Source organism: Lipophrys pholis (assembly GCF_963383615.2).
Source record: "Lipophrys pholis genome assembly, chromosome: 9".
Lineage (NCBI taxonomy): Eukaryota > Metazoa > Chordata > Actinopteri > Blenniiformes > Blenniidae > Lipophrys > Lipophrys pholis.
Window position 1 is genome coordinate 16,724,448 of NC_137639.1, and position 27,496 is coordinate 16,751,943.

The 27,496-nt window shown below is 40.9% G+C and overlaps 1 protein-coding gene across 1 annotated transcript in view; it reads right to left on the reverse strand.

Moving 5' to 3' along the window:
- LOC308114794 (neural-cadherin) overlaps window positions 1-27,496 on the reverse strand; it is a gene marked incomplete at its 5' end in the record, with an annotated part of 144,628 nt that overhangs the window by 70,426 nt on the left and 46,706 nt on the right. Inside the window, 3 exons of the mRNA XM_080471974.1 lie at window positions 3,464-3,668; window positions 6,341-6,566; window positions 9,473-9,661. Of these exons, the coding sequence (XP_080328100.1) occupies window positions 3,464-3,668; window positions 6,341-6,566; window positions 9,473-9,661 (620 nt within the window). The remainder of the gene's footprint in view (window positions 1-3,463; window positions 3,669-6,340; window positions 6,567-9,472; window positions 9,662-27,496) is intronic.

Here is a 27,496-nt window from a genome sequence, read left to right on the forward strand (position 1 = left end):
CTTTTTCAAAGTGCAACCTGCACAATTTCCCTGCTTCTGACACACACATTTTGAGGGTGAAATGTTAATTTGATTCCCATCGTCTGACAGATGCCACGATGAAGGGAAAACCATTGGTGACATTCATGCTGGAAATAAAGTAATTTCTCATTGGCCTGAGGTGCTTCACTCAGAGTCAGCAGGTTTCCAAGTTTGGGTGGGATATTAGTTGGACAGACTTTCCTTTTAATAAATAGATGTTCTTATTTACAAAAATAGTTCATGCAAACATTATGAAGACAAATCTTTCTTGCTCGAGGAGAAAAACCCATTTCCAGCCTGTCTCTTTCTCTCCGTTCCTCCTTTAAACCTCCTAAATCCTGAGCCTCTGTGTTGTCGCCTCTCCCTCGTTCCCGTCCAGTTCACCCACTATCCGGAGCTGCTGGAGCTCAAACCAAAACCCTATTTTCCATTCCCATAAAGCCTGATTTAACTGGTGAGTCTGCAGACGTGACCACCTGAGCAAAGATTTCCTCAGCAGCATGAACCTTCGACACACCACCTGTGCAGTAAGAACAGCAGGGCAGCGGATGGGCACGCTGAGAGGATTTAGATGCACGACTGCTTCTGCAAACATGCATTGAATATTTAGGAGATTTGTGTGTAAACAGGAAGAAAACCTTTTTTTTATTATATTCACTTGAGTTCTAACAGGTGAATCTGTATGTTGGAGGCCTAAAGTATACTCGGCTTTAAGGACCAATGCAATAGAAAGAAAGTAAAAAACACTTTATTTGAAACAAAAAGGTGCAACCGTATTTAACAGTACATATTTGTAGTGCAATTTCCTGTTTTTAGATTTTGTCATATATTACTGGAGAAATCTTAATTCATCCAGCACAATGAGAGGAAATAAAGGGAAGTAGGGCAAATATATATATATATATAGGTCTGCTCGCTGGTAGCATTTCTATGCACATTTCATATAAGCTGCCTTGTTTGCTTTCTTTGCCAAAATCTCAGTGGACCCACTTATCACCTCATGGAATTGTTAAGGTGAACCTGGTAACAAACAGCTGCCCGCAGATTAATCACGTGTCTGACTTCACACTTCATCACGCAGTATAACAGATTTATTTGTGTAGGTGGCTGAGATGTACTGTTTGGTGGTAGAATACAAGGAGATTGAGTATGATGGTTTTTAAGTAGTGAGATACTCGTGTTGGAAGCTTTACGCAAAGTGCAATAAAAGCAAATGTCCCTCCGTGCTTTCGATTTGACGTCAATTTAGTTCATCTTCGACTAAAGACTTTCAGGAAGATCTTCAATGGTCATTTTTGTTGCACTTGGCTTTTAGCTTAGCACAGGTTTTTTTTTTTATTAGTCTTTATTTCAACAACTGTATGTTTGAAAGAAATGAGTTTTACCTTTTATTTACAATATCATGATTTCCCTTTAATATCAACAGCAAGTCATTTACAGCACCCACCATAGAAGGTCACTCAGCGTTTTGAAAACCATTTTCCTCTTGTAAAAACCAAACGGGATGGATTGGTGACTCTAACATTCCCTGTATGTGTGAATGTGAGTGTGTGTGGATGTCTGTCTCCCTGTGTTTGTCCTGTGTTTGCCCTTTTGCTGAAAGTCTGTTGGGAATGACTCCAGCCGATCACCACCCCAAGTTGGAAGAAGTCGTACAGAACACAGGTGGATGGATGCTCTGAGGCAGATCTTTCTTTGGTTTGATTTCACTGGGTTTAACCATTTCATCTACATGTTCACTAACAGACAGAAGGAAATTGATGCCTTGGCAGTGTGAACGAAGATGTCCGATACAACAATGCTATAGGATAGAACATGTTAATAGTTTTTAAATGTCTAATGACGCTCGAGGCAACAGAAAGTGCAGGATCTGCAGTGAAATGTAATATTAGGAGAGCTGAGAAGGCTTCTTTCTTCGCAAACGACTAAAACACACACACGCACAGAGTGACACAGACACACACACACACACACACACAGGGCCTTTAGAGTGAATTAGCCAGCCAAGCTTAAAGAGCAGCAGTGGCCTTTGGGGGACACTGGTAGTTTAGCAGCTATTCTCTGTCTGTCTCAACCATCTGGACACTGAGAGCAGGTGATAATGGATTTCTCTAGGTGTGTGTGCATGTGTGAGTGAGTGTGTTAATGTGAACAGATGTAGGTATCTGCTGGATAAAGTCTTCCCAGCTTACCGTGAGAATAGGGGTCAGTACTTAGCGGCCAGGTTTCTGCACTTAGCACTTTGTATTCTGTGTGTGTGTGTGTGTGTGTGTGTGTGTGTGTGTGTGTGTGTGTGTGTGTGTGTGTGTGTGTCTTTAGAATAAAGCCAACTCTATAAAACACTCCGCAGGATTACCACGCAGCTCAAATTGCTGATCACAAAACTGATCAGATGTGATCACCGAGGTTCCTGACTGGAGCTTTGAACCGGCGGGTTTTCATCATGGGCGCTTCGAGGGACGCTCAGCAGCGTGTTTTTAGTGTTATGCATGCATAATGAACACAGAAGCAGAATAAACAGAAAATGAAACAGTTGCATCACAGCGTCTGATTCAGCGGCGGCTCTCTCATTCAAAATTAATGAGTTTTCATCAGAAAGCAACGTGTTCAACAGTCGAGGGTCAACACCCTTGCATGTTTGCAAAAGTGTGTGACGAGGAGTTGCGCAACTGCTATTTTGGATTTATTCTTGTTTATCAGGGGAAGAAGGGCCGTGATGCCCCGTGCCAACCTTTCAACTCACAGCACTAGAATCTTTGGATTGTCACGTGACACTAAGACTTCAGGTATGTCACTGATGTGACAAACAGCACTTAAAATGCCCACAGCCCTCCACTAGTCAGCAGAAAGTCTTACAAATCTTCAAATGCTCCTCACCGCACCTAGAAAGTTATATTATAATAATAGTTTGGAGTATTAATGATTTGTTCTCACGCTGTATTTATATTCAGACTAATGCACACTGTTTGCATAAAGAGGTCAATCAATGTGCTGCTATTATGCTTGAAGATGTCAATCAATAAATACTATACTTTACTCAGTCAATATAATGCACTTTGTACGGAAAGTACACAAAACTCTACCATCTTATATGTGCTGTACTATAAAAGTGAAACTGAAAAATTTATGGTCAAAGGCAGAGAGCTTAGGGAAATGCAAAAATTAGACTTGCATCTGATAAAGTAAGGTACAATTATAAAGCATATCTGTCTATCACTCTTATGCGTTTGTGAAAGACAAGCATGCATGTTTGTGCCTGTGAGATGGTTGAATCAGCGCTGAGCCAGTAATAATGTGAAGCCAAGTGTGATAAAATAGTTTCATCATTTTCTTTCACCAAAAAACTGAAACAGGGAAAAACACCAGAGTATTTAGGAGAGATCTGGATTTGTCAATCCGATTTGTCTGTGTGTCCTCTTTGTGAGTTGTAGTGCATGCGTACCTCCGCCACGCCGCTCAGGCCGGTGTCAGGCTCGGAGGCTCGGACCTGCAGAGTGTGGAGGTTGTGACCGCTCTCGTAGTCCACGGTCCTGGTGAGGCTGAGCGCGCCGCTCTCCTGGTTGATGCTGAACAGATTTCCGGGATTCACCAGCAGCATGTAGGACAAACTCTTCTTCTGGAAGGAAACGGCTTGAACCACTGCAACTCTGCAAAGGAGGGTGATGCAGATGTTGTCATTTTCTTCAGAAGGTTAGGGGAGAGCAAAAAGAAAGACAGCTTTTAGGTCTTCCTGAAAGTAGTGAACTTATCTCGTTTCCAATTTTAGATTTCTTGTATGTTTTTGATTTAAGGTCAAACCTTTCCTCTTCACTTTGACACACTGTGCATTAACTTCTGAAACACTTTTATTTCATTATATGGTTGCATTCTAATAGCTGATGGGAATAGAAGTGTTTAACATAATGCTAGTACAGCAGTTAATGCATCATCAGTTCTTGTTTTACCTCCATTTGCTTGAATCTTGTAGCTTGAAGCAATCTATACAAGTGGGTTAAATTATACTTTCAATTAAGTTCTTTAAATGTCATGATAATGCTCATCTATATTCACTTTTGCATACTTTCGCTAATTACATAAAAAAAAAGAAAAAAATAAGGTTCCTCCTGTTCTTTTGGTCTTATGTTGTAAAAATCCCTTTAAAAATTCTGTGAATGAACTCAGCTTGCCTTGCATAAGGCGTAAACATGCCCACAGGTCAGTAAATAGCTGCTCCACATTTCTGTTTCCAAATAGACTTTCAAAGTGAAGTGGAGATGTGACGTGCTGGTCGAGCGCCAGAGCCGCATTAAAAGTCTGCAGCCTTCATTGTTTCTACTGGACTCCATCACAACCTGTTCAATCTACCTGTCATACACACAATGTCTGACACACATGAGGACTCTTCTGCACATACAATAGAAACACAATGGCAGCAGTGACACACACACAAGCACGCACGCACGCACACACACACACACACACACACACACACACACACACACACACACACACACACACACACACACACACACACACACACACACACACACACACACACACACACACACACACACACACACACACACACAGAGCTTGCAGGGTGGCACGGATACTTGGATATTAATACAATGTGCTTTGCGCCAGCAGCCCTAAGGGATTCAAACACACACACACACACACACACACACACACACACACACACACACACACACACACACACACACACACACACACACACACACACACACACACACACACACACACACACACACACACACACACACACACAAACACACACACACACACACACACATTCCCCTTCATGTTTATCCAGACCTTGCTTTTAATAAATATTTGAATTTGCCACACTTTCAAATTCTCAGCCTCAGGCCACACTCATACATCTGGGCCCTCTTCATCCACTCCTCCTCCCTCTGTCCTCCTCCTCCTCATCCCTCCATCTTTTTCTTCTTCTCCTTCCACCTCCTGGTATCCCCCCTCCACTTCCCCTCTGTTGCCTCCACCTCTGCGTCTGCCTCTGCTTTCTTCTTCTGTTCTTTTGTCTCGCTCTGCAGGGCTCATCTTTTCATTCATCATATGACATGCAAAACCATGGAGTTGACCGTGGAACACACACACACACACACACACACACACACACACACACACACACACACACACACACACACACACACACACACACACACACACACACACACACACACACACACACACACACACACACACACACACACACACACACACACACACACACACTGCAGCAGTAGGAAGTAGATGATGTTTCTGTAAATAAGGAGCAACGAGACACAAATAAACACCTGTGGTAATCAAAACTATTCATTCTAGATAGAATTTAATACCAATCAAAATTTTCACAATAAATGACCAAAGATTTCACAATATGCTAACATATTATAAAGGAAAATCCTTGATGTATTTACTTACCGTGTACCTTAATCTTAAAAAGACTGATAAACATGCTACTAATAAAGCATTACACTAAAAGCATTAGAGTAGATAAGTATGGCACACGTTTTAAGCTTTTATGGAAATACAAACTTCACTCCTAAAACAAGAAACACTTATTTTACATCTATCATATCTGACTGTGTGTACCTCAATTGTAATTTGAAATTTCATGCATCAAATTTGTGAGCTGGCTGACGTTTTTGCATATTTCGCAGCAAAGTTACTGAAGTACTTTGATTGACTGAAAAAGTCTAAATTATTAGGAATGGAAAGACTGGGTGTGAGTAAATAGAAATTGGCAATCAAGCTTTGGTTGGCGTGCAAGTCTGACGCGCTGATCTGTTGCCACATAGAAAAAGCCCCATAATTCATAAATCAGTCTTGTAAGCATACAGTTGTCCCTTAACCCAGTGGTGTCAAACATATAGCCCACAGGCCAAAACAGTCCCACAACAGGGTTGAAACTGGCCCAGGAGATGACCAGCTTGCTACTTACGTTTAGAAATAAAACCATCAATATGGTTGTAGAAATCCGGTGTTGTGAGAAGTTAGAGTCTCTTATTTAACATATTCGTGTGAAGACAAACACAAAAGCACTATTTTCCTTGACAAAATTTAAGTTTTTTTCAAATATGAACTCCTACACTTCTACATTTCTTGCAAAATAAGATAAAATTGTTGTCAATTTGTGTTATCATTTCTCATTAAACGTGTTCAGCCCAATTAAATTGAACATGGTTGTAATTGGTCCTTGAACTGAAAGAGTCTGACACTCATGTCCTGACCGGTCTGAAACCACACACATTTGAACCAAATGAAACATTATTTGCAGGCTGCAGTAGAGACTCACGGTTGGCCTACAGCTGTGTTTTCCGGGACATTCAGGCTGTAGGTGGAGTTGGTGAACTGCGGTGGGCGGTAGCCGGCGAGGATGGCCACAGTGGCCAGTGGGCCTTTACGACCTTGTCCGTCCACTGCCTGCACCCGCAGCAAGTACTCCTTACTTGGGGTCAGAGGTCGTCCCGTGGTCCTGATTTCACCTGAGCGGCGGTCCACCTCAAAGCAATCCTCGCCACCTTTAGCGTCACAGATTAAAGGAAACATTAAATAAGAACAGCTTTCATTACAGCTTGATAGACTGAGTCTTCATTGTTAATGATCAATTGTTCCTTAATATAGATGTCAATGGAATATGCATAAAATTTATATAAAATGCAATGTTTCAATGTGAGGAGGCAGTGAAACTTCCCTTCAACGAAGCACCTTTAAAGAAGTGAGACCTGTCAAAAAGACTGGTTTATTCCATTGATTATTTGATTCGTCCTGAAACCCACTGAGGAATCATGGAGACAATAACTATATTATTTTCCAACCAGACTAGGCTCACATACTTATAGATAGATAGATAGATAGATAGATAGATAGATAGATAGATAGATAGATAGATAGATAGATAGATAGATAGATAGATAGATAGATAGATAGATAGATAGATAGATGCACTACCACAGCTGTGCAATTATGAGAAAACAAAGCAAATTGAGGCTTTAGGGATGCTCTCTTTCTCTCTCTCACTCACTCTTTGTGTGTGTGTGTGTGTGTGTGTGTGTGTGTGTGTGTGTGTGTGTGTGTGTGTGTGTGCTGGTTAACGCTCTATGAAGAGCTTGTTTTCACCCACGTCGCCCCTGGCAGAAGAGTGAAACAGAGCTGGAGACAGGCAGCGAGAAAGACACTCATGGAGAGAGAGAGAGAGAGAGAGAGAGAGAGAGAGAGAGAGAGAGAGAGAGAGAGAGAGAGAGAGAGAGAGAGAGAGAGAGAGAGAGAGACATAGAGACATAGAGAAAGAGAGAGAGAGAGAGAGAACTGGAAACACCCTGTGATGGAAATATATAGAGGAAGAGATGAGGAAGGGGCAAAAAGAGATGAGTGAAACGACGGGGGGAAACAATGTAAAAAAGAGGAGACAGTCATACTAAAAAAGGTTTGGGTGAGTGAAGGCAAATAATGGGGAAGTGGGGATGGATGGAGGAATAGAGGAAGAGGAAAAATCCTCAGCTGTTGACCAGAGGGTTTTCAACTGGCAGCTGCATCCAACCTGTCAATCATCTCCTTCCGCTCGGTCTATTTGTGGAGTCATTTTTTCCTGAGTCTGTCTGTGTCTCACAAGAAAAGTTTCTCACTGAAATGAAAATATATTTTAAACCGAAGCGTTCATATTCTCGATCTGTTTGGAACTCTTAGACGAGTGCGTGACGCAGGTCGGCTTATCATAACCGGGGAAAAGGGAGGAGAAGGAGGCAGCTGGAAGACGTATTGGGTGGCTAATATCAACTGCAAATATCAAATGTGTTTATTAAAACAAGTTATCAGAGTACACTGCTCACAAATGCATCACATTGCCAAAACTTCAAGAAACTTGAAAACAAGTTTCATTTTGTTAAAATAACTGGATTCATCTCTTTTTCTCTGAAAACTTGATGAAAGCTGATAATGTTGTATCGCGTACTGAAGATGCCTTCTTCCCGTGAGGTGACAGGACTAACCACTGGGCCATTGCATCACAACATTAGTTGGTATGTATTATGTAAATATATTTTGTCCCATTCAGAGGTCTCAACATAGGAAAAAATCATTGTGCTTATTCATATTAGACATTTTTATTTAGATATAAATCATATTACTATACAAATTACTTTCCAACATGATTCATGGCTCAGTCCATGGACTCTTGTTTACTCCAACTGTCCAGATGCTCGAAGAGATTGGATATTTAAGTCCTTTAAACTGATCCCTTTAATTGGCTTCACTCACTGTCTCTGCGACTATATCCTCCAATCATCATGATGTAAAAACCTGTTTTTTAATACAAATTATTGGATTATTCGTTGGTACACATGTTGTCACATTATGCCAAAGGGAAGTCAGAAGCTTTTAATATGAAAGCATTAGAAATTAGCTCTCAAAATATCTCTCATGCGCCTTTTCTCCTCAAAAAATAGAAAGAAAAGTAAGAAATGAAAAGATCCACAGCCACCGGCGCCCATCCGCCCACCCTCCAACTCTCCCACTCGCTGCCTCTCTAGAGACTTTCCTATTATTCCTGAATCTGGGAGCTTTCTTTGCCCCAGGGAGCGATTAACAGTGCAGCTCCATGCCGTTTATGTGCGTTTTTCTCTTCCTCTACCATTTGACGGTAATTGAAATTCAACAAGTCAAATTTTATTTATAAATCGCTCCTTTGAACAAAACAGGTTTGTCACAGAGTGGCTGGCAGAGCAGCGGCGGACCTAATTACAGATACAGGCAGCAGATAAGAGCCGGAGCACGCACATGACAGGTTTTTAGGAGGGAACCGACTGGAAAATAAGGGAGACTTGACTGTGGAAGGTAAAAAAAAAAAACATACAGCACAGATGATGAAAGTGTGAAGCGAATTTGGATATTAAAAGAGCTTTTCATGCATCTTGAATTTTATTTTTCCACACTGAAGGTTGCTGTGCCAGCACTGTGCCACAGAGAATCGTCCTATCTTTTTTAACCAGTTCACACAGTTTACCACATGCATGAGTGTAATTTAACATTTCACGTTATTGGAACTCAGAAGTCCAAAGAAGAAAACGATGAATTAGGAGTAAAGTTCTTATTATTTCATGAATATACTATACTATCATTTTCATATATTACTTTATATATTACTGTACTTAATCCAAGGTGTCTATGGGCAAATATAGAGCACACCCGGGACAATCCATCACAGGGCAAACACAGAGACTTACACCTACAGGCAATTTATTCAATAATTACCCTTTAACACATATTTTTGGAATGTATGACTAAACCGGAGTACCAGGAGAAAGCCCTGGCCTGTACAGGGAGAACATGAAAACTCCTGCCAGGGGATGAACCTGGACTCGAACCAGGGATATTCTCCATATGAGGTTAGAGGCGAGTAACAAGAGATATACAGTATGCGTGTGATTACCATCTATTAGGAGGAAGTGGGCTTGTCCATGCGTCCCGTCCCGTTGCCGTGCCGACAGTCTGTACACGACAGATCCCGGTGTGGCGTCAGGACCGATGGCGCCCAGGTACAGTGAAGGAAACATCGTCCACTGCAGGTCAGCCTGGCTGGGCATGCTCAGAGTCAACCTGCACAGGTACCAGTCATCACCTGGAGAATTAAAGGAGAAAACATGGATTTACTGTTTGCGGTCATTCAGTTTTCTTGGCAGCCGCCACATTGAAAAAAGGCAAATACATATTTATGTTCATCCTTTTATCTGTAACTGAAAAGCTTTGTGTTTATACAATCAGCCTTCGCACATCTCGTACACACTGAGCATATGCATCCCCAATATATGTGTTCCTCTGAGGGAAAACAAATCATGCTGTTCAGCTGGTAAATGCTCCTCTTTTGTTAACTAAATACATTCTCGATGAATCAGTGTGCCAGCATGACAGATTCTGCAAACAGAAAGCCTGGACAGACTCCAGAGTTGTTGAATTTCACAAAAAGATACTTTAAATTAAAATTCCAAACTCCACAGTTTCCAAAATTGCATTCTAAAGTTAATGAGTTGCAGCACATGTGAGATGTCAACAAAGATGTTATAGGATGATAAATGGAAGATTCAGGCTCAGATTTAGTCACATTATAATAGGGATGCAGCAATTCCAATATCAGTATCAGGTCTGATACCACAAGGAGCACTCACACTCAGAAAAAGATCCCTGATACTACCCAACAAGTACTATGTGATGTCCTGCGTCAGCAATGTCGCCAAGCAGGTATGCAACAGAGCACACGCGACGTCCGTGGTTTGAAGAGTCTTTAATATTTGATGAGAATGACAAACGTAAAACAGACTGCAAACTATGCTCTGCCAAAATATCAAGAGAAGGAGTGAAAGATAGTTTGTAAAGCACCAGCAACTTAATCAATAAATCAGAATCTTTATTGTCATTGTACAAAAACAATGAGGAAATTGTGTGCAATCCCATTCATAGTATATTAATACAAAGTACTATAAAGGAATCTGCTGTATAAAAAAAGGTAAAACAGGGAATGTTCATCTAACAGCAGGAGAGTCTGGTTTTTTTTTTCACTTGACCCCCACAAAATAAAAAATGGATTGCACAAGATGAAGTATTGCATATTGATAAGTGTTGCATTGTAAGTAATCACCAGTCACATTTGGAGCAGCAGACTGCTGCTTTGCTCTCTGCAATTCTAAATAAACTTTTCTGAGTGCGTAGAAACGCTGACTCCTCATTTTTGACCCTGTCTCACAAAATTCCACAACACTGATCAAGTAGGTAACTTAACAGACTTTAAAACTCTTGAAAGTTACAAGACAGAACCAAATATGAAATGTGTCACAAAACCAAGCCTCCGAAGTGAAAAGGCCGAAATTCTGTTTTTAAAGCGGCACAGTTGGTGATACTTCTTTGCAATTCCATGCTGATTACTGTCAACATTACAATATATGTATACAAAAGATAGTAAATTGTGTGAAACAATAGTGAGAAAACTGTCATTGGCATTCTCAAGTTCAACATTTGTATTTGTACTTTCAACGATGAGAAAACAATGGAATATGTGTTTTAACCGTACCGCTATACAAACTCTACAAACAACAGGTTTGTTTATTTAGTAGATTTTTTTTTTCTGGGCTGTAACAAGATGCTATTGTTGTCTCAGCTTTGTAGTAACGGAGTTTGTTAGGTAAGCCAGCGCCACTTGTTCAGACAGAAGAGCCACAGCCGGGTAGCTTCGAGCCAAAGGTGACATTTCACTGCAACATCTGTCATGTTTTCTCTTTTTTTGGTTTTTCTGTGTGTGCATGTGTGTGTGTGTGTGTTTGTGTGTGTGATTCATCTCCACCTTGCTGTTGGAGAAAACAACGAACGGAGGAGTGACAGGGAGGACGAAAGAACAGGAAGCGGCTCCTCCAAAATAAAACAACTGAAGTCTCAGAAGATCACACGCACACGCTTGCACACACACACACACACAGCTTGTCTGCATCTACAACTCCACTCTCTTTCCTGATGTGGCTTTTCATGTCATCTGCTTCTGAGGAGGGATTTGTTCGGTTTGAAGGTGCCTTGGCGCGTCGCTGTTGTTTTGGCTCCTGTGTCATTTCACAGCCAAGCGAAGGAGACAACAGCATGAACAATAGACGGAACTTCACTTCAGAGAGACCAAAGAAGAAGAGAGAGAGAGAGAGGAGAGGGGGGAGGGGGGAGGGGGGGCAGAGGAGGTGCAAACACAACAGCGTCTACCTCTGTTTCTGTCTTTTTATATCATCTCTGAAGGTCTGTCAACAAACCGGGAGCCGCAGCGAGAGGCAGGAGGGGGGATGACGGAGAGGCAAGAATAATAGTGAAAAGGGGGAGGGAAAAGACGGAAGATTCAGAAAGAAATCAGTAAAAGATAAAATATAGATGAAGAAAAGAAGAAGAGGTGGAAAACAAGAAGTGAGGACCTCATTAATATAAAAAGAAATAAAGTCATAAATCCCTCTGCAAAAATACAACGTTCCTATTTGTTTTAGTGTTAAATAAATCTACTGTGCAATTTATTGGCAGGATATCATCTATATTCTCTGTCTGTCACCTTTCTGCTTGATTATTTTAATGCACGTTGGGATGAAGTTCATCTCCCCTCACTGAGAGTGAGCCTCCTTCACCAGCAAACCGGACAAAGATCATTTAAAGCAGAGCTGTCACCTCTCGTTAGGAGTGAAACTCAAAACTCACTTCACGTTGCTCAGTTTGTGTCACATATATGTCGTTCCAAAATAGGATATATTGTAATCAACAACAGTAATAACTCATATTTGTTGACAAGGGCTAATACTTTGTAAGTAAAAAACTAAACTTGCATCTTTTCCAAACAGCTAAACTATAGTCTTCTGCTTAATTTCACTGTATTGCATCTCTACATTCATTACGTTAATTTCTACTATGAAATGAAGTCGTAAAGCTTTAATTTGTCGTCTTGTTTTCTTTTATCACTGTGTAAATGTATTAGACGATGCTAATCTGCTGTAATGTTTACCAAATCAGCTCCTATTAACATGTGTTTTTGTTGTTATTTTTTTTACCTTTGTGTATAAAAACAAAGTCATTAAATCATGTATTGCATAGAACCATGTTTTTGTGAGGCATAAACAAACTGCCTTAAATTATGACTGGTATAACTCATGCAAATGAATGCCATCCTTGAGAAGGCCAACTTAATCTGGGAATAACAATATATGCTATGGCGGGCTAATACATGCAGCGACTCTGCTATAAACACCTGTAAAAAAATAAAACGGGAAAAAGGAGAGAGAAAAACTGACTTATGCAGGGGAGGATGAGGTGGTAATGAAGAAGAAGAAGGATTCCAGTTCGATGCTCCACAGTCTCATTCTGCGTCGCCAGTCCTGTTTTTTTTTCTTTTTTTGGTCAGCCTATAAAATCTTGAATAATCACATCTATTCCTGTCTGCTGTTTTACATATGCTGCGCTGTGGGCCGTGTATGAAAGTGAAATGAAATCTGTCCCATTATCATGATAAACATCAACACGTTCGGTTGTGGCGCCAGCGGTCAGCACATGTGTCTGCCCAGGCAAAATAAATAAATAACCATGGCGTATGAAAAACACACGTCCAGGAGGGAGATGGAGGAAGGCAGAGCTGTCAGCTGGACAACATGCCTCTGTTATACCTCCGGGCTGACGAAAGGTCGCTGACACCAGAATAATGGCATTAAATTAATGCTGTGTTAAGACGCAGTGTGTAGTCTAAGTAGAGTAACAAGATGCCTCTGGTCCATCGCAGGACAAACACAGAGAGACAGAAAACTGCTCACATTTAATGTAAATACATGTTTTGGAGCTTTAACAAAGCCATCCATGCACATAGAGAACATGCAAACTCTCAATTCTAAACTGGGGGTATTCTCCAGTTCTGATCACTGCAGCACTGAGCGCTCCATCTTTATATGTTGCATGAGAGTTGGAGGGGCACAATGTGGTTAGAGGGCACAAACTACACACTGTAAAAGATCCCGCTCTAAAACTATCACTTCCACACTATTGGGAAATGTTATTGGCCTTAATATTTTAACGTAAGACAGCAGACAAAGACCATCCTGGTCCTCCATATTTCAGAATGAAGAAAGTATTGTAACTCTTCAGGAGGCCGACAGGAGACGAGAGCAGGCGACTGATAAACAGAGGGAGTTAGACGGACCACACACATGTGAATATGCACAATTTTTTCATGGTATCATTTCATGTTTCACTTGGAGATTTCATAATTGTTATGTGGGGATTAAGTCTCAAAGACAGTCTGAGGATGACTGACTTCTCTTAATAAAGTCTTTTCATGGGACAGGCGTTGCTCATTTGGTTAAGTGGATTGTCTCGTGGTGGTTTATTAAGTTTATTTTCCTGTTGAATGAGCTGAGTTAACGAGTCAACAAATCCAAAAGAAAAAAGGAAAAACAATAAAAATATGGCAGAATATTTTAAACATTTTCCCCCAAAGATGTTGTGTCTATTTGAAGCCCTTTGAAGGTTTAAAATACAACCTTCAACATCGTATTTCACAGTAACGCTGCTGAAGTACCAGACACGTTGCCTGGTAAAAAAACTCTGATCAATTGCGACATTTGATTGACAGTAACAACGGTTCACTGCTGGTGGCCACAGGGCAAAAGTCATAAGCACAAATATCAAAGAAATTTCACCAAAACTATCACTAATCTATAACACGTGTTTACCTAATATTGTGCAGCCCTCCTCTGGAAATGAACATTTTCAATCCAGCCAGTGTATTAAAGCTCAACATATTGTTGTAATGTCCTGAAGCGGTCACCTTCGTCTAAGTTGGAAGGTGGAAGTAGATCTTGTGTGGCCGTCTTAATGCTCAGCTTTTGTAATCTTCTCAGATTGAGTGGGATTACAGTGTCTCGGGGTAAACGATGTTCAGTTGGTCTGAGCGTGGCTCGCACTGTTAACGCCTCTGACACAGCCAGCGTTCTGTGTAGGTCAATATTCCAAGCCTTGTGTTGAATGTGGTTGTGTGTTGCAAAAATGTTAAACTGATCTAGTTTTTAACCCTTAAACTGAACTCTGGAATCTGCTGTGAGAGAGAACATTGTTTAAGTTTCAATATATTCACCTTATCCCAATCCTGACAAAGTTCCTAGACGTCATTCTCTAGTCATCCAAAGAGCATCACAGTGCAACAAAATACTACATTTAGTTGAAGGTCTCTTGATGATGAACTCTTTTGATGACTTCCTGCTCTTTTTCGTAGCAACATCCTCCCAATAAAGTTACATTTTACACACTTAAAAGCGGCATCTTTCATTCTGTTTAGGGATGCATCGATTGAGTGTTCAGTGCACACAGGATATGCTGTAAGTAATTGCCCTCATCCAGCTGAACAACAGAGTTTAGCCTCTGTGAAGTGCGGCGATCCCTCGCATCCTTCCACTCAGCCTCCGCAGCACCGGAAATAAGGCTCGCAGCCTGAACGGTGTACTGAGCCCTGATGCAAACTGCTGCTTGCAGGCCAGAAACTCACTGAACACATGCATGCATGCATACAAAAATACAGAGGAACGTCGGGCTCGGGGCAGCAGCCGGCCTGGAGCGAGGAAGAGGAGTGGAAGATGATGAAGGGCCGAGAACCTGAATGCTGAACTGCTATTTCCACACAGGGATGGACATGTTTGTCTTCCCAAGCGTGACAGCCTTTTTCTGGGTTTCTTCCACATCTGAGGCTGACATGAAATGAGTGCAAAATGAGTCAGTAAGTTTTGTTCGTTATATCTGTTTTGTTATTTTCACTTCATTATGTATTTTCTTATTTGCAGAGGTGATTATAACACAAAACCATCCAAAAGTTCAGATGTATCTCAGGTTTTCTGGACTGTCGAACCAGTTAATAACGGATGAAGAGACGTCTGAAAATTCCTTAGATTTTTTTTTTTTTCCGCTTAGCTTTTCATCAATGAGTCATTTCATCCTTCTCCTCATAAGCCCTTGTGTTTGGGAGTAAGTTGTTCTTGTTGGTTGAATTACATTTTCACAGCACTGCAGCTGTATGGTGAGGAATGAGTGGGTCACTTTACACTGCAGTGTTTGGATGTGCTAAATTGCATATTGCATGTCGTACAAACACAATCAACACCCAAGGGAACAGGTCAGTGAACAGGAAAAACTGCTGAACATTATCATTGATCTTACCTGTGTTAAATATCATGAACTTACATAGGGTGGCTTTTCTAAACAAGATGATGGGGTTTCGATGTGCAATTAACGCTGAAACGAGGACTCTTCGCTTCATATTATTTGTCCACTCATCTCCTGAAAAACTTTGGAGAAGCTGCTAATTCATTACAAAGCAAACATGGAAATGAGCGCTAGACAATAAGCATGATTCCATTTATGAGGTAACTCAGGACTCAGGAAGGACAGGAAATCTCTGCACAGAAAGGCTCCCAACTTATATTATAGCAGGGTAACAATATGTAGCTACGCAAGGCAACAAAATGACTTTATGGAATCTGTTGAGCCACAGTGAAAGCAAGGCCATACTGTACCTTTTCAATGTTGTGCTTTGAGTACAGCCACTTGTGAAAGTGCTGTCTATTCTGACTAACTGGAGTGGGAACAGTCCACAAACATTTCAAAAACAGTGCATCAAAATTCTTTTTTTTTAAATTCATTATAAAGCCTTTATTAAAACAGTAAACTCTAGTTGAGATCAAAGATATATTCAACAGAGTGAAAATGATTTCATGGATACCAACATGCACAAGCTACTCATTTTTGAAAACAAATGAATGTGTCACCTTGAAATTAAAGCATTTGCATTGGATGTAAAATGTACTAATCATTTAATCTGAGCTCACAAAGGCTGGTCAGGGACAATGAAACACTATAAAGCATGCATATCTGCTAAAGAGGCGGAATTTATAGCAAAAGGATCAAACAGCGACTTGTGAAAGTATTATTTTTTTTTATTTCAACTATACATAGAAACACAAAGTTCAAGCAGGTGTGCAATCTAAATATTACAACACAATTAAGATGAAACAATTAGATTCCAATGATCTTGCAGCTCTTTCAGACTATGATATTGAACTTTAACATATAATGCCTCAAAGAAAAACATGAGGGTTTAATATTTCTTGAGTTTAATTTCTGAGGCCCTGACCCATCGGCCCTGTCAGCTAATATATGGAGTTCATACAATGTCAAACAACAAATCTTCTAACAAATCTTCAGTGTAGTCTGACTCCCAACCACTTTCTTTGGAGGTCAAACTTGTGATGCTGCTGATGATAACTGCTGTGGACACAGCTATCAAAGTGAAACCCAAGTTGTAATTAACTAAATGTTTCCCCTAAGGTCTTAAAATTGTCTTGATGTGCTAATTTGTAACATCTAAACGTGCGATCGCTCTCCTTCCAAATGTGAAGGTGAATCTAATAGTCCCAGAGGGGGCTACACAGGACCGAACTTTACGTTTGAAGGGGGTTGGGAGAAGTGGGTGCCTGCCAAATGCAGAGAGCCATCACTCTACACAGCAATAACACACTTAAGGAAGATATTTTTGACTCCATTGGTTGGAATACTGTACAACAGAGGAGCCGAGCAGAAAGTCCCAGCTGGACGCCTTCACAAAGGAATCTGGCGAGCTGATGTTTGGAGGAGGAATGCCACTCAGTTTTAAATCTCTGTTTCTCTAAATTCCCTTTACTCAGTCCTCCAACTGTCATCCTCTACACTGTGTCTCTCATATATGTCGAGATCCCTACTGAACTGCTGTCGCATTGTTGTCCGTTGGGTTTATGCAGCCTCCATGTTTGCCACAATGCATTTCCCATCCAGTCCCATCTTGAAAGAGACATTTTTCAGAGAAACACTCTATAAACTATATAATATATAATGAGCCTTGGCAGAGGTTTGAGTGCTTTGTTTCTGTTTGTGTGTGCTGATTGTGCTCGTCCTCTGTCTGATGAATTGTTTTTGGCTGAAGCGATGGCCTAATTTCCTGGCAGAGACCAATAAAGTTATAATAAATAAAGCTCACAACAGCTATGAAATGAAAAAAAAAAAAACCTTCACCGTCTGATATGTTGCTGTGTTGTCCCAAACTAGTCAAACAGGAAGCGTTGACAATGACACGTTCTTTATACAAGCGGATAAATAGTCCCAGTGAAGTGCAGCTAAGTCCATCTTAAGCCGCCACTTACTCATTTGAATCTCAATGCAGAGTGTGTCACGGCTTGTTATGCAAAACGAGGCTAAAAAGAGAAAGGGAATTGTGCTTTGTTTACGCCAAACTCCTTTCTGCTGTCTTTTAATTTAAATTCATTTATTTGTTTGGGGAGGGGATTTGTTTGTCTGACACACGGCGTATCGGGATCGGAAACAGGAGACGGCAGAATCGAGAGGACAGAGACACAATGACGAGAGCTATTTTCTATCTTTTTCCCTCTGAGTCTCCGACTTGAATGGCAGCTGATGTATTTAGCGTGAAGCGGAGCTGTGGCAGCCAACCAGCGCCGCCTCAGAAATAGCAAACCGTCGCTCCTGCTGCTGCTTGCAAGAGCTTCGATTAGGGGAGGGATGGATCCGAGATGAGGGGGATTAAATTAAAGTGTGGTCTCACCCACAGGTTGTCACGCAGTCTATGATGAAAGGTGATTAAAAGTGCGAGATGTGTTTATATATAAAATGCTCTTCACAAATCGGTTTGTCACAACCTGTGAGGCAGATGCGTGAGACTTCCAGCGTGAGAAGGTTATAAAAAAAGAAAAGAAAAAGAAAGCGGGCGAGAAAGATTAAAGATGAAAAGAAAAGTGCACAAAGATGTCAAACACAAGTGAGAAAAAAATAAACAAGCAGGGATCCAAAAACAAGCCAGTCACCGACCCCCAGATAACCCAACACCTCTGAGTTTGTTTGTATGGCTTCAAAGAGAGGATTGTGGAGAAACCAAAAGATGCTCGCTGTGAAGAAAAACCCCAAAAGAAGAAGGAAAGCAGCAAATTCCCAGATTAACTGCAAAAATGAAGGTAAACAGAAGGACAGTCTTACACTGTAAAACTTTGTCCACTCTTACAATTGAGGCAAGAGGTTAAAACACGCAGAAAGAGTAGAAGAGATCAGTTAAAGTTAAAGACAATAAAAAAAATATTTTTTAAAACGAGATAACGAAACAATACACAACTCAGGAAAAGGCAAAGTATGCAGAAGAATAAGATGCAGAATGAGTGTGCAGGTGTGGTCATGAACAATTTTAATGACAGTCGTATCAACACTTGACAACTTATCGCCACTCTAAGTAGCTCTTGAAGTCACAGACAAAATTCATGAATGAAGATTTGCCACCTAAGCACATATCTGTTTTTCCTTGTGTTTCAGTGCTGCATTTGAATCCTAGTTCACAGTGGACTTGTGCTGACTGGCGATCAGATCTTGTATGGGGATTCAAAAGGTTGCTTTTTTGTGCTTGTTTGGCAAAGCTACCATAGGTTGTAGTTGATGTGCAATTCATCTCTAATTTCCAACAGACGTGGCCGAAACGCCGCTTGGGAATGATTCACAAGCATTTCAGAAATTGCTTGAGTTTCCACTGCAGTGTGATTCAGACGCCCAGAAGCGTCTTGGACAGGAAGTTTGCACATGTTTTTCTCTGCAAAACGTGCTGCTACAAATAAAATGGAATTGGAATATCCAACAAAGAGCACATCATCATCAGTATAAGTGGAGACTCATTTCTTACATGTGCCAGATACTGAGAAGCCAAGGTGATGATGAAGGACATCGAAAAGTTTATTACAAACATACTGCTCTCTTGCATGCACATGTGCCTGTGTTAGAAAAAACAGTTGCATGGCGATGGTTTCCGGCAGACTGTTTCCGGAGTAGGGGAAGAACTAAATGTTCGGATGGCAGTGGGGCAGATAACCAGGCTCACATCCTCCCAGCCAGCCCCTAATCAAGCTTTACCGTCCACCATCAATTTCACATAAGATAGATTTGTAGACAATAATGGCACATGCGGCAAGCTACTGGTGACTCTTGCAAGACAAGGTATCAGTACTCGTCAATGTTTTGTAGAGTCTTAAAGTTACACCCAACCTATGAAAAAAGGTGATCTGGATTAGGATCACTTCAGTGGGTCACAGTCTCCTACACTGCAATCTGTAAATGGGTACTGTTCAAATCAAAGAGTAATTGAGTTAATTATCTAATATTTTATTAATGATTCATCTTTTATGATTAATATAATTGTAATTAAAAACTGTGTAAGACCTTGTGCAGACAAAGAGGCAGGGAATCACTGGGGGGAAAAAAGCAAGGTGGCTGCCCTTCTACAGTCAGAACCACTCGATCCCTTTAAACCTCCAGATGTGTGCGTGCTCCAGGTCAGTTGAAACACACATGCACGCACGCACACACGCACGCACGCACGCACGCACGCACGCACGCAGAGCTGTGTTGGTACTGGGAAAAGATCAGAGGGACGTGTGATGCTCCGCAGGTCACAAACTCACATACACACACACATCCTCTCCTTGTGTATGTCGTAATTGACACAGTACATTCTCAAGCCCTTCACCTTAACCTCTCGAAACAATAAAGATCCAACCCCAGGTCAGACACACACAATATGACTTTGTGTGAAAAGATTAACCAGAATACACACACACCTGCACTTGACTGCAACACAGATGCTTGCGTGTGTGTGTGTGTGTGTGTGTGTGTGTGTGTGTGGTGTGTGTGATTGACAGTATGGGATGTGTCTCCGTGGTGACTCGCAGGGGGCAGGTGTTCTTGAGGGACTGGTTGCCGGGACAACACATTAGGTCTCTGTGACATGTGAAAGCACTCTGGCTTTGTGTCACTGTGTGTGTGTGTGTGTGTGTGTGTGTGTGTGTGTGTGTGTGTGTGTGTGTGTGTGTGTGTGTGTGTGTGTGTGTGTGTGTGTGTGTGTCTGAGACAGGATTTACATATAAGTGACTAGTTGCTGTTTTTCAGCAGTTTAATATGACTCTGTACATTTGTTGTAGTTGTCTCTGTGTCTATAATTGTCTTGACTAATAACTTTGAGTGACATTGAAAAAGCCCTGTCAAAGTAAATGTACATGCAAAATCTTTGATTAAAAAATTTCACAATACAAGACTGAATGCACAATTGTATTTCACAAATAAATAAATAAAACATTATCAATATTTAAATGTTTTTTTTTATTATACTGTCAATGTAAGGTGTGTTTGTTCTTGTTTGTGACAATACAAGCAAACTCCATGTACAAACAACTACCATAAGTGCAACAATTGTACTTATTACCAGACACAAGCTACTTCTAGATTATACATTTCAAATAAAAAATTCTAGTCAACCTTCACTTGTACTTCATTATTATGCAACATTTTGCACATTCACATGCCAAAGGCTCTAAAAACGGGATAAATTAAGGCAAATAAATTATCAATGAGAAAACAACTCATCAAGTGACGTTCGTAGTTTGCATCCCCCAAAACTAGGATGTGTAGTTTACAAACGCACAGGATAGAACGAGCTGTCTTTATATTTATCTAAAACATAATGAGTGATGAAGAATATTTTTAGTTAATGGTCAGTCGACACTTGCTTCTCTTTTCTATGCAATGCATATGATGAATTTATATACAAATAACATTTTTTTGACCGCCTGCTTTAAGGCTATTTAGAAATAAACATGGATTGGACAGAACCCATCCTGCTAACTATCAATGACAACTTTTCAAATGTCTGTTTTCAATTAATAATAGATCCTTTGTCTCCATGAAAATTTATTTCAGGCAAATGAAGCTCACACTCTTTTGGATTATGAGAGAGCTAAAATCAGTAATACTTACTCAAATTATTATCTATCATGATAAACACAAGCTGCCACCAAAGGACAAACTTCCTACCGGCTCAAATGCAAAAAATGCAGCATTGAATGAAGAATCATACATTTCTGTACACAGAGGTCAGTGATGAGCATCTGAAGACACTTTCGTCTGGGCTCTTGCTCTGCAGTCAAGTCAAAGAGAAAGCAAAAACATCATCCGACAAATCCTCCTCTGTTTGTGAACCCAACTCTCCATCTGGTCCCTAGGAGCCAGCGGACAGAGGCCTGCTGCATCCTAATTAGCCACCTTATAGACTGGCCTACTTTACCTCTGCACACACACACACACACACACACACACACACACACACACACACACACACACACACACACACACACACACACACACACACACACACACACACACACACAGAAAGCCAAAGTCCTGCAGGCACATAGTTAATTAAGCTCCATTTTTCACTGCTGATGAAGGGAGAGAGGGATGAAAGAGAGAGAGAGAGAGAGAGAGAGAGAGAGAGAGAGAGGGGCAGAATGATAGAGGGAGGAGAAAAGACATGAAGAAAAAAGAGAGTTTAGAGCTAAGATAACAAAGCAGATAATGATGAGAATAACAAACGACTAGAAAATTGAAAATCAATACATCAGTCTGCTTGTTTGCATTAGAAGAAAATACAAGTGATGCGGTGGTGAATGGAGTTTTCATGGCTGATCAGATCATTAGAAATAAAATACATATTAGATTAAGTAAAAAATTTTTTTTTACTATGGTCAGATTTGAACCTGATATCAATTGTAAACACCCTGCAACTGCTGTATTACTAAATGCATCTGTCTAGATGCTTCTGTGGCATTATTCAAAGCCAAGATTATTAATGGAAGAAAATGGTGCATATTACTTTTAGAAAAGCCTAATTTCACTTGTTGTTTTTCAGCTCTTGAAGTGGTTATAAATCGTCACACTCTCTTAAAATTTATGAGCTGCAACTTGCAAGTGATAAATATTTTCCTATTTTACATATCCGTTTCAAGCAATCAATTGTAATCGCCAGATTGTGGGAAATGCTCCTTCTGCACTGCACTTTTCTTGTCTTTCAGTCTGTTTATTGGAAGGAAAGACAGTGCATCAGCTTTTCCAGTTCAAACTAGAGTTTCAGTAATAACAGAGCGGTGGGTTTGTATTCACTTAAGCTAAATGTTGATTAACCATGAACCAACACTCCCAAATCATCATGATTGCAGCTTAGAATGTTAGCACGACATTCGTGAACAATCTTCATTCAATTCATGTGAAATTAGCAGTTAAAAAAAGCAACTAAATAACCTGATATCTGCATTCATTTCTGTTCAATAAATCCACTTATTTCCCACCATGGCCTGTTAATGATCAGGATTGAGCCATTTCCTTGCCTTCAAAAGAGTACAGTACCTATAGTTCATGGCATGGGTTCAAGGCTTGTCTCTGAGGGACGGAGGTGTGTCTGTGTGCATTTCATGGTCTGACTGTTCCGCTCTCATCCTGACCACTGATGTCAGCTACAGTATAAGTCCTCACAGAGACACAGACCACCTCAGGCCTCTTAAGAATGAGTAGCAGTGGCGAGCAGGAACATGGAAACTCAATTAGGGTTGGAGTCTGTGGTTAGAGTGGAAAGGGAAGAAGGAGAGAAGGAGGCATGGAAGAAATGGACGGTTAAAGGGGAGGACCAGAAATATTTGTGACGGGCAAAGCACAGGAAGACAGAACCGCATGCATTTTTAAAAATATATTCCTTTGCCATTGGAAAGGTGGTCAGGAGTGAAACTATAAGTCACGTTGAACTTTACCAGAGGAAACCACTCCAATCAGAAGAAACTACATAAAACTACAGGAACAAAAATAGAGATACAGACAGACGAGACAAAATCAGACCATAATGGGCCTAAACTAGAAGAAAAAGTAAAATCAAGAACCCAGAAAAAAAAGACCTAAAGCAGCTTTTGTCAGTTTCCACCTGCTTGAACGCCAGATAGAGTCAAACAAGGACTTGCTGTAACATGATCATCAATCCAATTGATGCATCTTCGCTATCATTGTGACTCAGCGGCAGACAGATGGAGCAGGTTCGGTCATGAAGCTTCACTGAAGCGTGGCCCAGATCCTACAGACGGCTCAGGATGCTTAGTGTTACACAACCAATCAAATAAAACCAACTGTACACCTGCATGATGTTGATAAGATAATGATTACAAAGCAGACAGTAGAACTCTGAAATAAAGGCATTTAAATTAAAAGTGTACAAGGAAAGAAGTCATTCACAACAGATCAAAGAGAAGACTCACAAAATACCAACTGTCTAGTCCTCAAAATTTGAGGCCAGATTTGAAGGATTTAGTCATTCAATTTTGAAACTTCACCTCAACTTCTGATATTTCAATGTATATAAAACAACAACCCAATGAGCTGAAAATGTGTTGTGTTATAATGACACAAACTGGAGGGTCGGAGATGAAAAAAAATATATAAAAAAAGGGATCAGATGAGACTTCAGAGTGACATAAATTAAATATGGCTGCTGTGTCCACAAAGCAAACTGATGACATTGTTGCATCAGCCGTCGTTGTTCAGTTCCCAGCGAACTGAGGTTTGAAACTAAGCACTGCTTCACTCTGTTTAGCAGCAAGGATCCCCGTTTCCCACGGAGGCGAATATATAGCCCTGGGGGGCCCCTGGTGCTGCGCTCAGGAGCCTCAATGGCCCACTGAGTTCAATCCATACAGGCAAACAGTGGATCCACGGGCCTGATTTCTATTGACATGACTGCAGAGAGGATCAATGACACGGGAGAGGCGGGTGGAGAATAGAAAGATTGGAGGAGACACACATCAAGGGGAAGACAGGAAAATGGGGCAAAGAGAGGGAAAAAAACACGTCAAAAAGGAAAAGAGAGAGACGAAGAGGGAGGACCAGTGGCTAAAATCAAAGACTGAATATCTAATGTCAGTCGACTGAATTCCTCTGTCTGATCTCCCATCACGACTGGCCAAATGGAAAAAGGCATCATGGGAAGTGGGGCAATCGGACTGGTCGATCAGGATTCACTGATAACTTGCAGCCTATGTTTTAAGAACCTTGAAGGCGCAGACAGGTGAAGCTGTACTGTGCAGCCACCCCACCCCACCCCCCCAAAAATAAATACAAATTAATAAATAAATAAAGGAACACAAGCGAACATTTACTAATCTGAGGATTGTATTTGATGTTAAAGTGTGCATGCGTGAGAGAGAGAGAGAGAGAGAGAGAGAGAGAGAGAGAGAGAGAGAGAGAGAGAGAGAGAGAGGTCAGATTGGTTCTGCAAGAGTTACACCAAAGATGAAAAGACGACAAGAAAGGAAGGAGGAAACATGAAAGGATGGCTGGAAACTGCTGAAAGGAATAGAAAGAAAGAATCGAAGATTTCTGACTGTCAATTTACTAAAATATACAAGAAAATAACGGAGGGGGAAAAGGCAGAAAGGGAAGGAAAACCATGACAAAAAAGGCAGTGAGAGAACAAGAGAGGAGACAGCGGGCACAGAATTTGAAAGATAAAAGGTGAAACAGAGCACACCACGAGTTCAGACCATGACAAAAGATCAAAATATGAAAGAAGAAGGCTCAAAGCAAACCGAACGCAGTCCTGAACAGACAGAGAAACACGAGAACAAATTACAAATAAACTTGGACTACACGACACGAGTTTAACCAGTGGGGCAAATTTCAGGTCAACAAACTGAGGGGCTGAATTTAATTTTTCTTCTGCTAAAAAGAAATGATTGTAAGTTTTTACAAAACGATACAAACTAAAACAGTGGGGAAAAAAGCTACAGTGCAAAATGAGAAATGTAACATGTACATTTTACGTATAAGCAAAGTACGGATAACCTCACAGTGAATATCCTATACTTCTAAACATCCATAGATCCAAAACCGTATAAACAACATGGCTCTACTTTTACAATCTTACATATCTTGTCATATAACAAAGTCCAGGATTTAGGGAGGATCTAATCAGAATTTGTCGAATGTCCGGAACAGCAGCTTCATATTTTGGCTTCGTGCTCACTTTGAAACGGTTCTGAGAAAATCAGGTTCTCACAAAAACGCCTGCTTTTTGCATATTAAGGAGAACCTGAACGTGCCCATTTTATGGTTTTTCCTGATGACCACATTCAACTCAACTCTGTCTGATTTTCGAGAATAAGTCACAAGGTTTCCTATTCTTGTCCCACAATTTGTTTCAAATAAAAAAAACTGAGAGCAAAACTACAAGTGAAAAGACTGAAAATGTGTCGCTATGCTCATATTCCCAATAATGTCACATCCCTAATGGTTTGGATGTGATGCAAATGGACAAGCGTTTCCTTGAATCCATTCTTTGATGACTGTATTTATTCCGGCACCATCAACCCGAGCCTCCAGACATCAGACGCAGCCTTCCTCAGTAGTTTATTAAACTACAGTAAACCAATTTACAATGAGGACAAGGTCCTAAAGAGATGTGGTTCTCTTTTGTTTTCTCTTTGAATAAGTCCGTACAGTTGGATCCAGTTTTCAACAGCGTGGCTCACTTGCTGCTTCGCTAATGTCAAAGACTGCAGTGACCCATATTAGTTATACAACTGACGATTTAACTGTGATCGAGCTATTTAACATAAGCATTTCAGCAATCTCTACAGGGGGTGCGGGTTTGACGTTTGGGAGATGTCAAGGGGAGTTTTAAAAATGGCTTTGAAGAGGGATTAATGATGACTCAGTCATTTTAGCAGACTTGATAATTTATAGCGGCAGAGCAATTCCGTCAGGTCTTGGGGGAAGTTTTGAAAGGTTTTAGGGGGCTGCTGGTGAGGGCTCAGGGGGCAGAGGTTAGCAGGTTGTGGGATGTTTCTTAGACTTCGCCTCGTCTCTCCTGTAGATTCACTAGAGCTTTTCAAGCATCTCTGACACGCCAACTGAAGGCCAATCCAGCGTGATGTGAGAAACAGCGGCTGTCGTCTGAATTATGAATATCTGAAGACTTTTGTCAGCCATTAAAAAATAAAGCAGTGAAAGTTTAATGCAGCACTTCATTGATTATTGATGGAGGAACTTCAACACTGACAACTGTGGGAGTGTGATGTATGCGTTTGCTCTGCTCTAAAACCATGTGGACATGCCTCCATCTGTGTGTGTGTTTGTGTGTGTGTGTGTGTGTGTGTGTGTGTGTGTGTGTGCGTGCGTGTGTGTGAGTGCGCCTGGACAGTATCAGGACATTGAGACAAGATCTCACGATCAATTTTGTAACAATTCTTTTCCAATAATAAATCTCCACAGCTGGTCGAGGGGAGTCCGTAGGTAGGTGGAGCCGATAAACAACATCATTGTCACCTCCAGAGATGTTAAGGAGTCCAGCTGTGGAGCTACCGGCTCTACATCTGGGTAACTGTGTGTATTTTAGTACATCTCTTTGTGTGACTGTGTGTGTGTGTGTGTGTGTGTGTGTGTGTGTGTGTCCGCTCAACTCTCGCTGTGACAAACCCGCAGCAGTTGTGTGGGTGATTGTGTGTGTGTCTCACGTTTCAGTTTGAGATGGGATTTCCTCACTGTGCCTTGACTGTGTGTGTGTGTGTGTGTGTGTGTGTGTGTGTGTGTGTGTGTGTGTGTGTGTGTGTGTGTGTTATCTCACATCATATGGAGCGACAAAGGGAGAAAGCGACACTGAGTGTGTTTGTTTAATCTGCTGTGTGCTTTAATGCTTGACATGTTTGTATATATTTGTGTGTGTTCGTGTGTGTGTGTGCGTGTGTGTGTGAGTGCATGCTCGATAGATTTGTATGCAGAGCAACAGTTTCTGTGACCATTGTTATTTCTGTGACACATTTCCATATTAGCATGAGACTCATTGCTGAAAACTTTAATGATTATTGGAAAAAAGTTGTTCCTCAGTTAACTTTAGCTGCAAACCCCACAAAGTGTTATGGTTGCTAAGCCACAATCCTATCACACATTGAGCAATCATAGAATATAATGACTATAACAAAGTAAATGAGAGTTAGAACAAGAGGGCTCGAGATCTTATTGCAGTCGT